A 13,030-nucleotide genomic window follows, 5' to 3' on the forward strand; every position below is an offset into this window, starting at 1 on the left:
TTATACAGAGCGTGTATTGTACTGTTGTGTGGGGACGAAGAGCAATTATAGCGGTGTGATTAGTAAAGTGTGGAGGAGTATGCTGGTTGGGTGTCATGTGTAAAATGATTGAGGGTGTAATTATATATTTATATTATTATGATATTTTAGGTTTTTTAAAATTTTTGAGAGTTTTGAATGCCAGATGGCATCATGTGGTTTAATCCCGCCAAACTTTTGTCCTAATTAGGGTGCCTTTAGTTTATTATTCTTATGCTTTTTAGAACTGTATTTAAAAATAAAATAAAGTTGGGTAATCATCACGAGGTAGAATTTAAAAATTAACAAAAACAACTCTTATATACAACTCTTATATTTGTTAATTTATGAAACACTTTTATAATAAAACATTAAAAATTAATAAAAACACCCCCATCCATCCATTAAATACCGACAGCCGACTACCACCGCCGAAGGATGGTCGAAGTCGCCATATCGATGCACGATTAGCTAGATCTAGCCGTTCGTGCGCTGATATGACTTTTTCCAATTAGATCTACCGCGGATTTAAGAGGAAAATGCTAGATCTACGACTAGATCTGGCCATTGACAGTAATGATCAGGCCGCGTTTGGTGGTCAACGATAGCCAAAGATATAGTCGTCGTTGACGACTAGCAACGGCTAGATCTTCGGCTGTAGAGTTGGCCTTTTCCGGCTAGATCCATGGTAGATTTAGCCGGAAAAGGCTAGATCGGCACACTACCGTCTATGTCCAGTCGGTAGTGTCCCATTATACCAGATTCCGGCCACCTCCAACAGTGGTGGCCGAAATCTGTCAAATGTGGATAGATGAGGGTGTTTTTGTCAATTTTTAAACTTTTATTGGGGGGTGTTTAATTAAATTAACAAATCTAGGGAGTTTAAAAATGATTTAATAAAATAGAATAGTATTTTCAGAATAGGAAAACAAACGTATATTTTGAGTAAGATAGAGAAAAAAAATTGAAACAAACACATAGATCAACCATATCCTATTCCGTCATGTTACCTTACCCATTCTTGCATTACTTAGTCATCGTGTAACCTTACCCACCAATTTTCTTGCATTGCTTAGCTGGTCATATACCATATTTGGTAACGATTTGGTACGGTTGTCGGTGTATCAAAAAATCTTTCACCGTTAAGTTTAACTGAGCAAATTACAATTTGGGGGTGAGAGTGTTAGTTTCCTAAATTTGGAAGGAAAAAGTTTTCACACCAAACCTCAGGGGTGACAGGGTAATAAACCCTATGTTAAGACGTATAAAACTTGATAAGTTTGATATTTGGCATCAACGTGGCTCAGAAAACTGAGAGATTTGAATCAATTTGATCTAAAATAACTGGTTTCTCATAAATAATAAGAAGCACAACTTGGCTTTAGGTGCCAACAGTTTTCATCATATGAAGGTGTTAAAACATAAACTGTTAATTCAAGGATTGAATCCTTCAACTGCAACTATGCTGCAATTTTCTTTTTCCTAGTTTGAATTAGAGTCGAGAACTGGAAAGGATTTGTGTAGAATTTCAACTGCATGATCGAGCTCTTGCTCTGTTATTATCAATGGAGGCACTAGCCTGACAACGTTGCCTTTTCCGGCAGTGAGTACAAGGAGGCCAGATTCTTGGCATGCATCTAGGAGGGGAGAAGCAGGAACATCCAACTCGATTCCGATAATAAGCCCAAGCCCACGTATTTCTTTGACATGGGGATTTCCTCCAAGCTTCTGCTTTAAAGTTTCTTTGAGGTACTGGCCTTTCATGGAGACACTGGCCAAGAAACCAGGTTTCGAGATTTTGTCTAGAACAGCAATGGCAGCATTACAGACTAGGGGACTGCCGGCAAAAGTAGTTCCATGGTCACCGTAATTTATGGCAGAAGCAACTCGTTCAGTCACTAGAACAGCTCCAATGGGTAGACCTCCAGCGAGAGGTTTGGCAAGGGTCATTATATCTGGGTAGACACCATAGAACTTGTGTGCCCAAAGGTATCCAGTCCGGCCTAAACCACATTGAACCTGCAGCATGAGCAAAGAATGGAATTAGAAGGGGAATAACAATCAATTATGGTCAACAGAATCATAAAGAGCAACATATAATTGAGGGAAGTCATTGATGAAGAAAAGCAGTAGATGCTAATTCTAGCTCTTGGAATAAAAGTGTCTTTTGTGTATTTGAAACATGGAAAACCCTGAGCAGATTAAATTTCTCTCTGCCCCTATCTATACAATGACATGATAAGATGAATAGTGATGCGAGAGCACTAAATTTGGTCTTTGTATTTGATCTTTCAGCCAAAAAAATCAAATAGAAAGGTGAAAAGATGAAAACCAGTTAAATTAACCAATTTGCCGAGAAATCTATTATACATCGGATGACCATGACAAACTGCATCGACCAATTTCCAGCAACTTGCAAGAGTTATACCACAACCACAATTATATCAATACAACACTACAAGTAAATCCATATGCGTCATTGGAAAAAATATCACAGCAAATATTAATGATTCCACAAGCGATAATAAGCAAGTTGCCAGTCGTAGTCTTTTATAAACTTTAAAGGTACCTCTCAAACAACTTGTGGAGGATCAGAGACAAGGAAAATGGGTCTAGTCTTGAATTTGTTGAACCAGTGGCTTGAAAGGGGAAGAATAAGCTGAATATGAATGTGGAAAGTTTGGTAAATGTAAATTGAACTTGGCAACTTGCTTAGAACAATTAGTCCTTATTTATAATTTTGATATTCCTGAGGAAAGGTAGAAGTGTTTAGTCAGGGATCTTTCACTTTTCAAAGGATGTCCTTCACTGTTTGGACAAGCATCAGTGTGTATCAAGTATCAGGGGATTGATAGAGGCAACTGGAAAGCACAAAGGTCTTAGACAAACTAATGTAAGCTAGAAGATGCAGTTTTTTGAGGTGACATTATGATGTTATATACAAGAAATGTTTGAACTTGCTGAATTTTATTGACATGGGCAACCACTTAAAGGCAAAGAAAATGGAACATCAAATACAAAAAGTCTAAAAGCCAAGCTCCAAAAAATTAAACAGATGAGACTGGGATAGGGGAACCAATAGGAAAGGTTTAGAAGATGAGTCAAACAGAGTTCTTTTCTCTTTTGTTTTCTTATTGGAACACACCCATTCAGAAAAACAAGCGTGTAGGTTATTATGGTTGAGCATTGGAGGAAATTGATCTTAAATTGCATAGTGTTTCCAAAACTTCATCTTGCACAAATCCAACATATAGCCGTTATTTAGTGGATGTAACAATAAGGAGAGAGCTGATTACCTCATCAAAGACAAGAAGAGCCCCAGCATCATTACAAGTACTACGTAGAAATTGTAAAAATTCTTTTGTTGCACTATATATGCCTCCTTCACCCTGGATGGGTTCCACAAATACTGCTGCAGTTTTGCCACGCCGAATCAGTTTTTTGGTGGCTTCTATATTTCCATACTCCGCAAAAGTGACCCCAGGCATGACAGGTTCAAAAGGTGACCTATAGTGTTCCTTGCTTGTCAGAGCAAGAGCACCCATGGTCCTTCCATGAAAGCAATTGGAGAAAGCTACGAACTCCGTGGCTGGCTCTTTCGCATCAGGATTTGAGTGTCTCTGAAACTTCCTGGCAAATTTAATAGCTGCTTCATTTGCTTCCGTTCCCGAATTGGTGAAAAACACACGATCAGCAAAAGAAGAAGCCACTAGACGCTTAGCAAGCTCTATCTACAACAATAACATAACCGATATTAGCCATAAGAAGACTTACCAAAGTAGAAAATACCCGGTTGACTCAAAGCACAACAAATAGTAAGTTCTGTAAAACTCATTTCTGCAGTAGTTTCAACTACTGTTATAGACAAAGACAAGTAATTTATATAACTCCAGCTTCTATACAAATTCATTCACTTTTCTAACCCATAAACAAACACGACTTCTTAGATTTTTATTGTTCAATAACCAAAAAATAAAAAATAAAAAGAATCATTAATGCATACTTTAACATATTTCTTAACTCATAGTTTAATCAAACTCACTTTCAAAAGCTGTCTTACTTGAACCAAACTTGCACCAAATTAAGACCAAAATAATTCAGAATTTAAACAATAAATTAAAGCTATTAAAACCTGAGGGATGGAGTAATACACATTGCTGACATGCGTCAACAAATTAGCTTGGTCAACCACAGCCTTGACCCAATCATCATCACCATGTCCAAGCGCATTCACAGCAATCCCCGAAGTCATATCCAAGTACTCTCGTCCTTCAACATCATACAATTTACATCCCTTGCCACTCACAAGTACAGCCGGCATCCTCGCGTACGTCCCCACCAGCACCTTCTTCTCCGCCTCCATAACCTCCTTGCTGCTCTTACCCACCCCCACGCTCTCACATGAATCCGCCACGTGCACGCCGAGACACGATACCGTGGTCGCTCTTTTCACGCCGTTGTTGAATTTGATTACGTTTCCTCGACCTTCGAGACTAATACGACACCGGAGATTGGTTGATTCGGAGATTGACATCTGGAGAGGACTTTGAATTGAACTCATTGCGTTTGGCATTTTCTAAGAGTCTGTTTGGTTGCCGGGAAAACGTAAAGAAAATTAATTGAACTTGAAATTAAGCAACAAATATCAAAACTTTGTTGAAAAAAATGAGATTTGTTGGTTGGAAGCTGTTCGAAGAATTTAAAAGGTGGGATTTTGAGGGGATAGAAGAAAATTTTGATTCTGTTCAAGGAGAGGTCTCAGTGGCGGCTTGGTAGGCAAGAAATTGAGAGGAAATTTAACTTGCCAGACGTGACAAGTTTATGTTTAAGAAAATAACCTGAAAATATTTTACAATTTTTTTAAGTTAGAAAAACTGACGTGACACGTTTAAAATTCATTAAATATATAAAACAGGTTAAACTTAAAAGATTTTAATATATATAGGTAATATTATAATTAACGGAAATTTATTTAAATTTTAAAAATTAAAAACAATCCCCACCCTTTAAAATCTCTTAATTGAGCCATATACCCTAAAAACCGACTGATGAACACCTTTGATTTCTCTGTGATTTCCAACTATAAAAGTTTCCTATTTTTGGCAAATATTCGATCCTAAAGCTTTCTTACACAAAATCATGGCTGATATTCACAAAGAGGAGAAAAACCCAACTCTACTCCAAATCTTAGACTCTGGCAGCGGCTGCTGTTCAAAGGCTGTTGAAGAAGACGCTTTGGTGGATCATCTGATGAGTCAAGGTGGTCCAGAGCCAGAGGAGACAACGGCGACACAAGAATAGAGAGAAGAATCAGAAAATGGTTTTGAAGAGGAGGACGTCGGCGAGAATTCAGGAGAGGAGGAGGACGCCGGTGAAGAAAGGGTAAGTTTTTTACTTGTTTTGAATTTGATGAGAAATTTGATTGATTTGTGCGAATTTGGAGGATATGTAGTTGGTTTTATTGTTATGGTGGTTGTGATGTTTTGTCCAATAGTTGGTAGGCACCAGGGGAGTGGCTTTGTTTGGGTTCCAAAGGATGGTGGAAGGCAAAGGAGGCCGTAGGGAGGTTGTTTGTGGGAGTTCCTCCACCTCCTACCATCCTCAGCCCTCCAACCTCGTGGAACTTGCCACAACAGCCTCTATAGGGTAAGCATTAACTTTCCCAGTCCTCTCGAGGCCAAAAACACTCACTCTCCAATGCTCTCGAAGACCATGTCCCCAAATTGGCAGCCTATTAGTTGTTTTTTTTTTTTTTTTTTTTTTTTGCTGATATTTAGTTTGTATCAATTGTGTAGATTTTTCGAAGCGTAAATTATAAAGACTATGGGTTGGAGGCTGTAAGCGATAAGGTACTGTACTTCCCCGTAAGGGTGATAGTTAGGTCAAGTTGGCAAGTTTTTACGAGAATAATAGAGATTTTACAGGAACAATAGAAGGGTATGGACCGATTCAAAGAGAGTTGTTTCAGTCATTTTGTGAACATCGGGAAAAATTGGAAAAAGGCATTCTGGGAGCAGGGAGTGCATTATATGTTACTGCACTCAGTTAAAAGCCAAAAAAAAAAAAAAAAAAAAGAAATGTGATTCATGGTGGATAGGAAGCCACTACGTTTTGGGATGATGAAATATGCCCTAATGACATGCTTAAGATATGGGGCATTTCCAGATGCGGAAAAGCAAAAAAGAATAAAGAAGAGTAGGGCAGCCGATAAATTGGCTAGAAAGGTTTTCAGGGGGAAGGCGTCTATTACGGGACGCAATTTAGAGGAGAGGTTAGGAGAAGGTGGATATACCTCTTCAGAGAGGTTTAAGATGTGTTTGGTATGGTTCGTGCATTCAATCCTAATGGCTTCTGACTCAACAAAAGTCGTTAATATGGATTGGGTAAAGTTTGCAAGCAACATAGATTTCTTTAATGCTTATCCATGGGGACGGGTATTATTTCAACTAACCATGGACTCCTTGTAAGGAAAAGACATAGCGTTAAAGCATTGCCAATCTGTCGAGAAGAATAGACCGAGTATGTACAATTTGTTTGGCTTCCCATGGGCAATACAGGTAAATATTAATAGCTCTTTGTTATATTTTTTGTATTATATGTGTTTTAATTATGATATGGACTATTTTTTTACAACATAGGCTTGAATATATGAGGCCATCCTTGTCTTGGCTAAGGTGGGGGGGAGGATGAAGACTTCAGATGAGTGACCACAATTTCCTAGGATGTTGCAGTGGCACATCGAGAAGTGTTCCCCTTGGGATTATGACAAAATATACATGGAAATTCAAGCGGCTCGGGTAAGATTAAATGATTAATCTTTTGAATATGCACTTGCTTTTTAAATGTAACTTAAATTTGATTGATTTTTTTTCTTATTGTAGGGAGTCATCCGTCTCTTCCTCACTGCTACTAGGGGTGAAGTGGAAGAGGAGTATGTTACATCGTTTAAAGAACTGGACGATACAGTAGATGAAGGGATAGACCGCCTAATGCGGGACCTAGAAGGGGTCACGCATGTGAGTACAGTTGCAAGGCCACTGCTTGAGAATGTTGTTGACACCAAGGATGATAAAGCTCCAATCGGCGGGAGGGAAGAGGAGGAGGAGGATGAAGAGGTTCGTATGCCTCCACCCAGTTGGCAAACCGGTACAACGAGTATCGCTCTGCCGAGGCGTCGGGGTCAGGAGAATTAGATGGTTGACCTCATAAATGGTCTGTTTGAGAGTTTTACAACAACCATTTATGAGAGGTTTGAGAAGATGGAAGAGCGGATGAAAAGTGTGGAAGAGGAAGTTGATAGGGTGGCAGAGAAAGTTGGGGGGGGGGGGGGGTATTGAAAGTGGTTGAAGTGTAACCCGAGCATAAAAGAGAGAGCCGAAAGAGTAAGCACGTAAAATCTCCTTACACGACAGTAACATATAGAAAGAAGAGGAAAACGAAGAAAAAACCTAAGGAAGCCCGTGAAAGTAGAGAAGCAAAAATGGAGGGTAAGGAGAAAGGCGGAGGAAGCGGGGAAGTGAAAATGGAGGAGGGTGAGGCGGGACGCGAAAAAAGTGGGGAAGTAAAAATGGAGGAGGGTGATGAGGAAGGCAGATGAAGTGGGCAAATGAAAACGGAGGAGTTAAATGTCGATTTGTATAGGCCAATAAATGAGGAAAAGAAAAAAACTCTTCTATGCCTATTACAATGATTTTGGAAGTGATGGGCGTGTGAAGTGTAAAAAAGAGGATTATCCCCGGCAGTGCTTTGAAAAGATGTTGACAATGGGTAGGTAGCTCGACGACTTGGTGAGTTATTTTCCTTTATTTTTGTTTATTTTTGCTTATGTTTTCGATGAGGTATTGTATACTTATCATATTGTTTTTATTTGATGCAACACATTGATGAGATATTGGCACTTATGAGCTATGATAGAGCAGTAATTGTAATATTTTGTATCCGCACTATGCCATCACCGATGTAGCCTTTAGCCAAATGCTAGTAACTACATATGACACTTTAATGAAAAAGGCCAATGGTGGAGATGCAACAAGGCCAGGCAAGTAGAAAAGATTAGCCACAGATGACTTCGATGGTGTCCTAGATGATTTTTGGTTTGATGACAGGATGTATGGGGGGAAATGCCAAAATATGGCAACAGTTGGGAAAACGCTAAAAGAGTATACTGTATCATGGACATCAAGGATATGTATTAGATAACCGTCTTTTAGGTATTAGAGGAGGGCTTGCTGCAGATCCTTGATTGCAACCTGAGTATTTGTCGAGAGAGGCAGTTGGAGACAGAGTTGCAACCGTTGTGTATATTGTTCCCGCGGTTGTTGCGCGACAACGAGATGTTTCAGCACTTGGGTGATGAAATACTGATGGGAACGTGGGGCCACTCAAGCGCTTCCCGTCCCGATAAATGACTCGAGGTAAATTTTGTATAAAACTTACATAATACAATTGTTCTATAAGCTGATTCTAATGCTAATGTCTTCCTCCTATTATTGTGCTGATTGCTGAGCATATGCACTAAAATTTATTGAGTTCGACATGACCAACACCCCAAAGGACAGGTTGAATGATGAAACAGTTAGCAACTTTCGTGAGCGGTTGGCTATTGAGTGTTTCCATGAGCATATGGATCCCTTTTGACTGACCAGAACCCAATCTAAGTCATTGTTGATGTTGTCATCAAAAGGTAAGGAAGTTGAACTTAGAATTTTGTAGTTTATGCGAAATGCATTTCTTATTGGGTTGTCTTGAATAATTAAATTGTCTTGAATTGAATCAGCTGGTGTTGTTAAGCGTCGGACTGTTGATACTTGGGTTGTGGTGTTATGTATGCTTTGTGGCCAAGGCCAAGGCTAGATAATGTTGAAAGGGGTGTTGTAGAAGAAGACGAAGAGGCTGCTGCTGATGTTGCTAATGCTAAAGGTGTGTTGGATAATTGTGGAGGATGGGGAAGTGGTTGAAGAGAATGATGAAGAGGGAGGATGGAGGCTGCCGGCGCTGCTTTTTTTTTGGGTGTATATAAGACATTTATTTGTTGTATATAATGTTGTAATTTAATGTAATTGACACATTTCAGATTTGTATAAAAGGCAATTCAGTATTTCTTTCCCTCTTTTGAGTTTGAGTTTATTTAATATTCTTGTTAAATGACATTAATGTGTTGATGCAATTAGGTTATCAAATTCAGGAGAAAATATGAAATTAATATGTGTTGGTGATTTTAGTTTGTCAAAATTCAGGAGAAAAGCTGAAAAAAATAAATGTTGCCCATGATCGCTTAAGCGACTATATATATTCGCTTAAGCGATCGTGTACCTGGGATGATCTTGATTCTGCCTTGGACTTGATCGCATAAGTGACTAAAGTTAAAAATGAAGAATCGCTTAAGCGAGACCGTAAATCGCTTAAGTGATCATGCACCTGGGATGATCTTGATTCTGCCTTGGACTTGATCGCTTAAGCAACCAAGGCTAAAAGTAAAGAATCGCTTAAGCGAGAACCTAAATCGCTTAAGCGATCGTCCATCTGGGATGATCTTGATTTTGCCTTGGATTTGATCGCTTGATTGATCCTAAATCGCTTAAGCGACCAAGGCTAAACGTAAAGAATTGATTAAGTGATACATAAATCACTTAAGCAATCGTATATTTGGGATGATCTTAATTCTACTTTGAAATTGATCGCTTAAGCGATCGTAAATTGCTTAAGCGACCAAGGCTAAAAGTCAAGAATCGCTTAAGTAATACATAAATTGCTTAAGAGATCATGCATCTGGGATGACTTCATTCTACCTTGGACTTGATCGCTTAAGCGACCAAGGATAAAAGTGAAAAATCACTTAAGTGATCTTGATTTTGGCTTGTACGTGATCGCTTAAGCGACTAAGGCTAAATATACTGGATCGCTTAAGCGATCCAGTACATTCGGATGATCTTTATTATGCCTTTTACAAGATCGCTTAAGCGATTTATATTATCGCTTAAGTGACAAAGGCTTATAAACACGGGATTACTTAAGCCATAAACCAATCGCTTAAGCAATCCATTTTTTTTTTTCTTGGAATAGGTTGTCAACCTCATATTAAGTGACGTTAATGTGAACTTCGGACGTTCACAACATCACATGATTATTAATGTTAATGTTAAGCGGCATCGGTTATTAACACATATAGAGGCCAATTAAGAAGGATTATTTGCAACTTAATTCCATTAACACATATTAAGGTTACAACCGTATGATATATGGATGAATGTCATATCGTACTAGTGTGACACGTTAGTAGAAACATACCTCATTTCAAAAATATGGATGGTGTATTTGAGAATGATTACTGTGCTCTTTTTACTGACCAAAATGCAGTCAAATCTTGTACGATGTGGGGGGAATAGATTGAAATAAGCTTAAATTTTGACTGTATGATTAGTTCAGTGGACCATTATTTGTCTTGTGTCAACCGATTTGATTATTTATATCACTTAATCGATTTTTTTTAAAATTATATTTTAATTAAACTAATTTTTTTACGTGTGTAGATAAACATGGAAAAGAAATATTAAAGTATATAATGATTCTATATAATACAAATTTAAATGTGTTTAAAGTACCAAAGTAAATTAGCCTTGATCGCTTAAGCAATGTATTTTTTCGCATAAGCGATCCTGTATATTTAGCCTTGGTCACTTAAGCGATGTATGTTATCGCTTATGCGATCTTGTCAAAAGCAATATAAAGTTCATCCGAATATACTGGATCGCTTAAGCAATTTCAGGTCTCGCTTAAACGATCCAATATATTTAGCCGTAGTCGCTTAAGCGATCACGTATTAGGCATAATCAAGATCACTTAAGCGACTCTTCACTTTTATCCTTGGTCACTTAAGCGATGCATGATCGCTTAAGCAATCAAGTCCAAGGTAGAATGAAGTCACCCCAGGTGCATAATCGTTTGAGTGATTTAAGGTCTCGCTTAAGCGAATTCTTCACTTTTACACTTGGTCGCTTAAGCGATCAAGTCCAAGGCAGAATCAAGATCACTTAAGCGATTCTTCACTTTTAACCTTGGTCGATTAAGCGATTTGCGATCGCTTAAGCAATCAAGTCCAAGGTAGAATTAAGATCATCCCAGATGCACGATCACTTAAGCGATTTATGTATCGCTTAAGCGATTCTTCACTTTTAGCCTTAGTCGCTTAAGTGATTTACGATCGCTTAAGCGATGATCAAGTCCAAGGTAGAATCAAGATCATCCCAGATGTACGATCGCTTAAGCGATTTATGTATCGCTTAAGTGATTCTTCACGTTTAGCCTTGGTCGCTTAAGCGATCAATTTCAAGGCAAAATCAAGATCATCCAGATGGACGATCTCTTAAGCAATTTAGGGTCTCGCTTGAGCGATTCTTTACCTTTAGCCTTGGTCGCTTAAGTGATTTAGGATCGCTTAAGCGATCAAGTCCAAGGCAGAATCAAGATCATCCCAAGTGTACGATCGCTTAAGCGATTTATGGTCTCGCTTGAGCGATTCTTCACTTTTAGCCTTGGTCGCTTAAACGATTTACAATCGCTTAAGCTATCAAGTCCAAGGCAGAATCAAAATCATCCCAGGTGCACAATTGCTTAACCAAAAATGTAATATTCTGTCTAGCTAGTAGTTCTTTGGAAAAATATAAGTAAAACTCAGTAACATGTTATAGAAATATATATATGTATATAAGAATGTAATAATGGGCCCAAAATAAATTTAACTTTATATACAAATCTCTACATCAAGTAATAAAGTCACAAAAAAAAAGTACAAAGTAATCTCGGACAGTGGTGCCATTCTCCTCCGCTACTTGACATTCCTCCCGACCGCATCTCATCTATTACCTGCAAAAACAGTGAAATCAACGGAGTGAGCACTAATTGCTCAGTAAGTAAACCCTCAATACTTCTATTATTTTTCCGTTACTTAGATCCTGGATCTTCTTTCCTTACACCAAACTTCTCAATTCTTCTGTGCTCTTTCTAAAATTCTAGTTTCTCACTTACCGATATGTAAGCACAAATAGGGAAACGAACTCGGGGTAGTAGAAATGGCATGATGCATATGCACAAATGTATAAACTTTTTCTATGCAATGCATTTTCTTTTCTGTTTTCTATTCCTCATTTTGTTTTTTGTTTCCTTTCTGTTTTTCTTTCTTTTTCTGTGTTTCTTTCTTTTTCTGTTTCAATTCTCTCTTTTTGTTTCTCTTCTTTCTTTTCTGTTTCTCTTATTTTCTATTCTTTCTTGCTTTTTCTATTCTTTCTTTCTTTTATTTTCTATTATTTCTTTGTCGATCAGACTTAGTTGAGACATAGATTCGGAACCCTAGCCATGTGAGTGTATTCGCAAATTCTTTCTTGGGTACAGTCTTCATCCACATGCACTTCTTACGAACTGTACAAATTCTTCTTTCTTATTCTTAGGCCGCTCACTAAAGGCGGCGTGCATGTGGGGATATTCTTCTTCTCTGCCACTCACACGTTCCCCATCGCAACAACCTTCTCTTCTCTTATCTTTTTATATTTCTTTAAATAAAATTTCAGATTTGAGATATGCTTTAATTATGTTCTTTAGATAATGATTCTACAACTAAGTTTTTTTCTTTCTTTTTCTTAACATCTTGCTAATGTTTCTCTTTAATGTTCTCATTTACAATATATGTATGTATACATATAATTCAAGTACTCAAATTAAAGGATGCATTATGGTATATAAATATAGCACCACACAACCATTATTCTCTACCATCAACAATACCATAACAAAGTAATAAACTAACATACTCATGCATACACTTCTCTTTGAAATTTCATCAAACACTTTACATGCACATGCAAGCACTAAATTGGTTACACTTCCACATCTCTCTCAAGCCACCAAACTTGGAGCAAAAACTCCCTTAAGCCAACACTCAACATGGCCCAAATTTACACTCCACCACTCAACATCCATCCTTTCATATTTCATCCAAAATTCCATCAACTCATCACAT

The 13,030-nt window shown here is 38.0% G+C and overlaps 1 protein-coding gene across 1 annotated transcript; it reads right to left on the reverse strand.

The window, feature by feature from the left end:
* Window positions 1–1,347: 1,347 nt before the first annotated feature.
* Window positions 1,348–4,830, reverse strand: LOC116146648 (acetylornithine aminotransferase, mitochondrial-like). Its single transcript, XM_031432064.1, has 3 exons — window positions 4,151–4,830; window positions 3,315–3,749; window positions 1,348–2,037 (listed from the first exon to the last, which is right to left on the reverse strand). The coding sequence occupies exons 1-3, from the start codon at window positions 4,589–4,591 to the stop codon at window positions 1,501–1,503; spliced, it is 1,413 nt and encodes a 470-aa protein (XP_031287924.1). The 5' UTR covers window positions 4,592–4,830; the 3' UTR covers window positions 1,348–1,500.
* Window positions 4,831–13,030: the final 8,200 nt, after the last annotated feature.

This window comes from Pistacia vera, unplaced genomic scaffold, assembly GCF_008641045.1.
Source record: "Pistacia vera cultivar Batoury unplaced genomic scaffold, PisVer_v2 Contig480, whole genome shotgun sequence".
Classification (NCBI taxonomy): Eukaryota; Viridiplantae; Streptophyta; class Magnoliopsida; order Sapindales; family Anacardiaceae; genus Pistacia; species Pistacia vera.

Bases quoted from the DNA above. Each gene is read 5' to 3' on its own strand.
- LOC116146648 (XM_031432064.1), bottom strand. From the start codon at position 4,591: ATGCCAAACGCAATGAGTTCAATTCAAAGTCCTCTCCAGATGTCAATC. The intron at 3,750-4,150 runs GTTTTAATAGCT...TTATTGTTGTAG, and splicing joins TGTATTACTCCATCCCTCAG to ATAGAGCTTGCTAAGCGTCT. The intron at 2,038-3,314 runs GTAATCAGCTCT...CTCATGCTGCAG, and splicing joins CTCTTCTTGTCTTTGATGAG to GTTCAATGTGGTTTAGGCCG.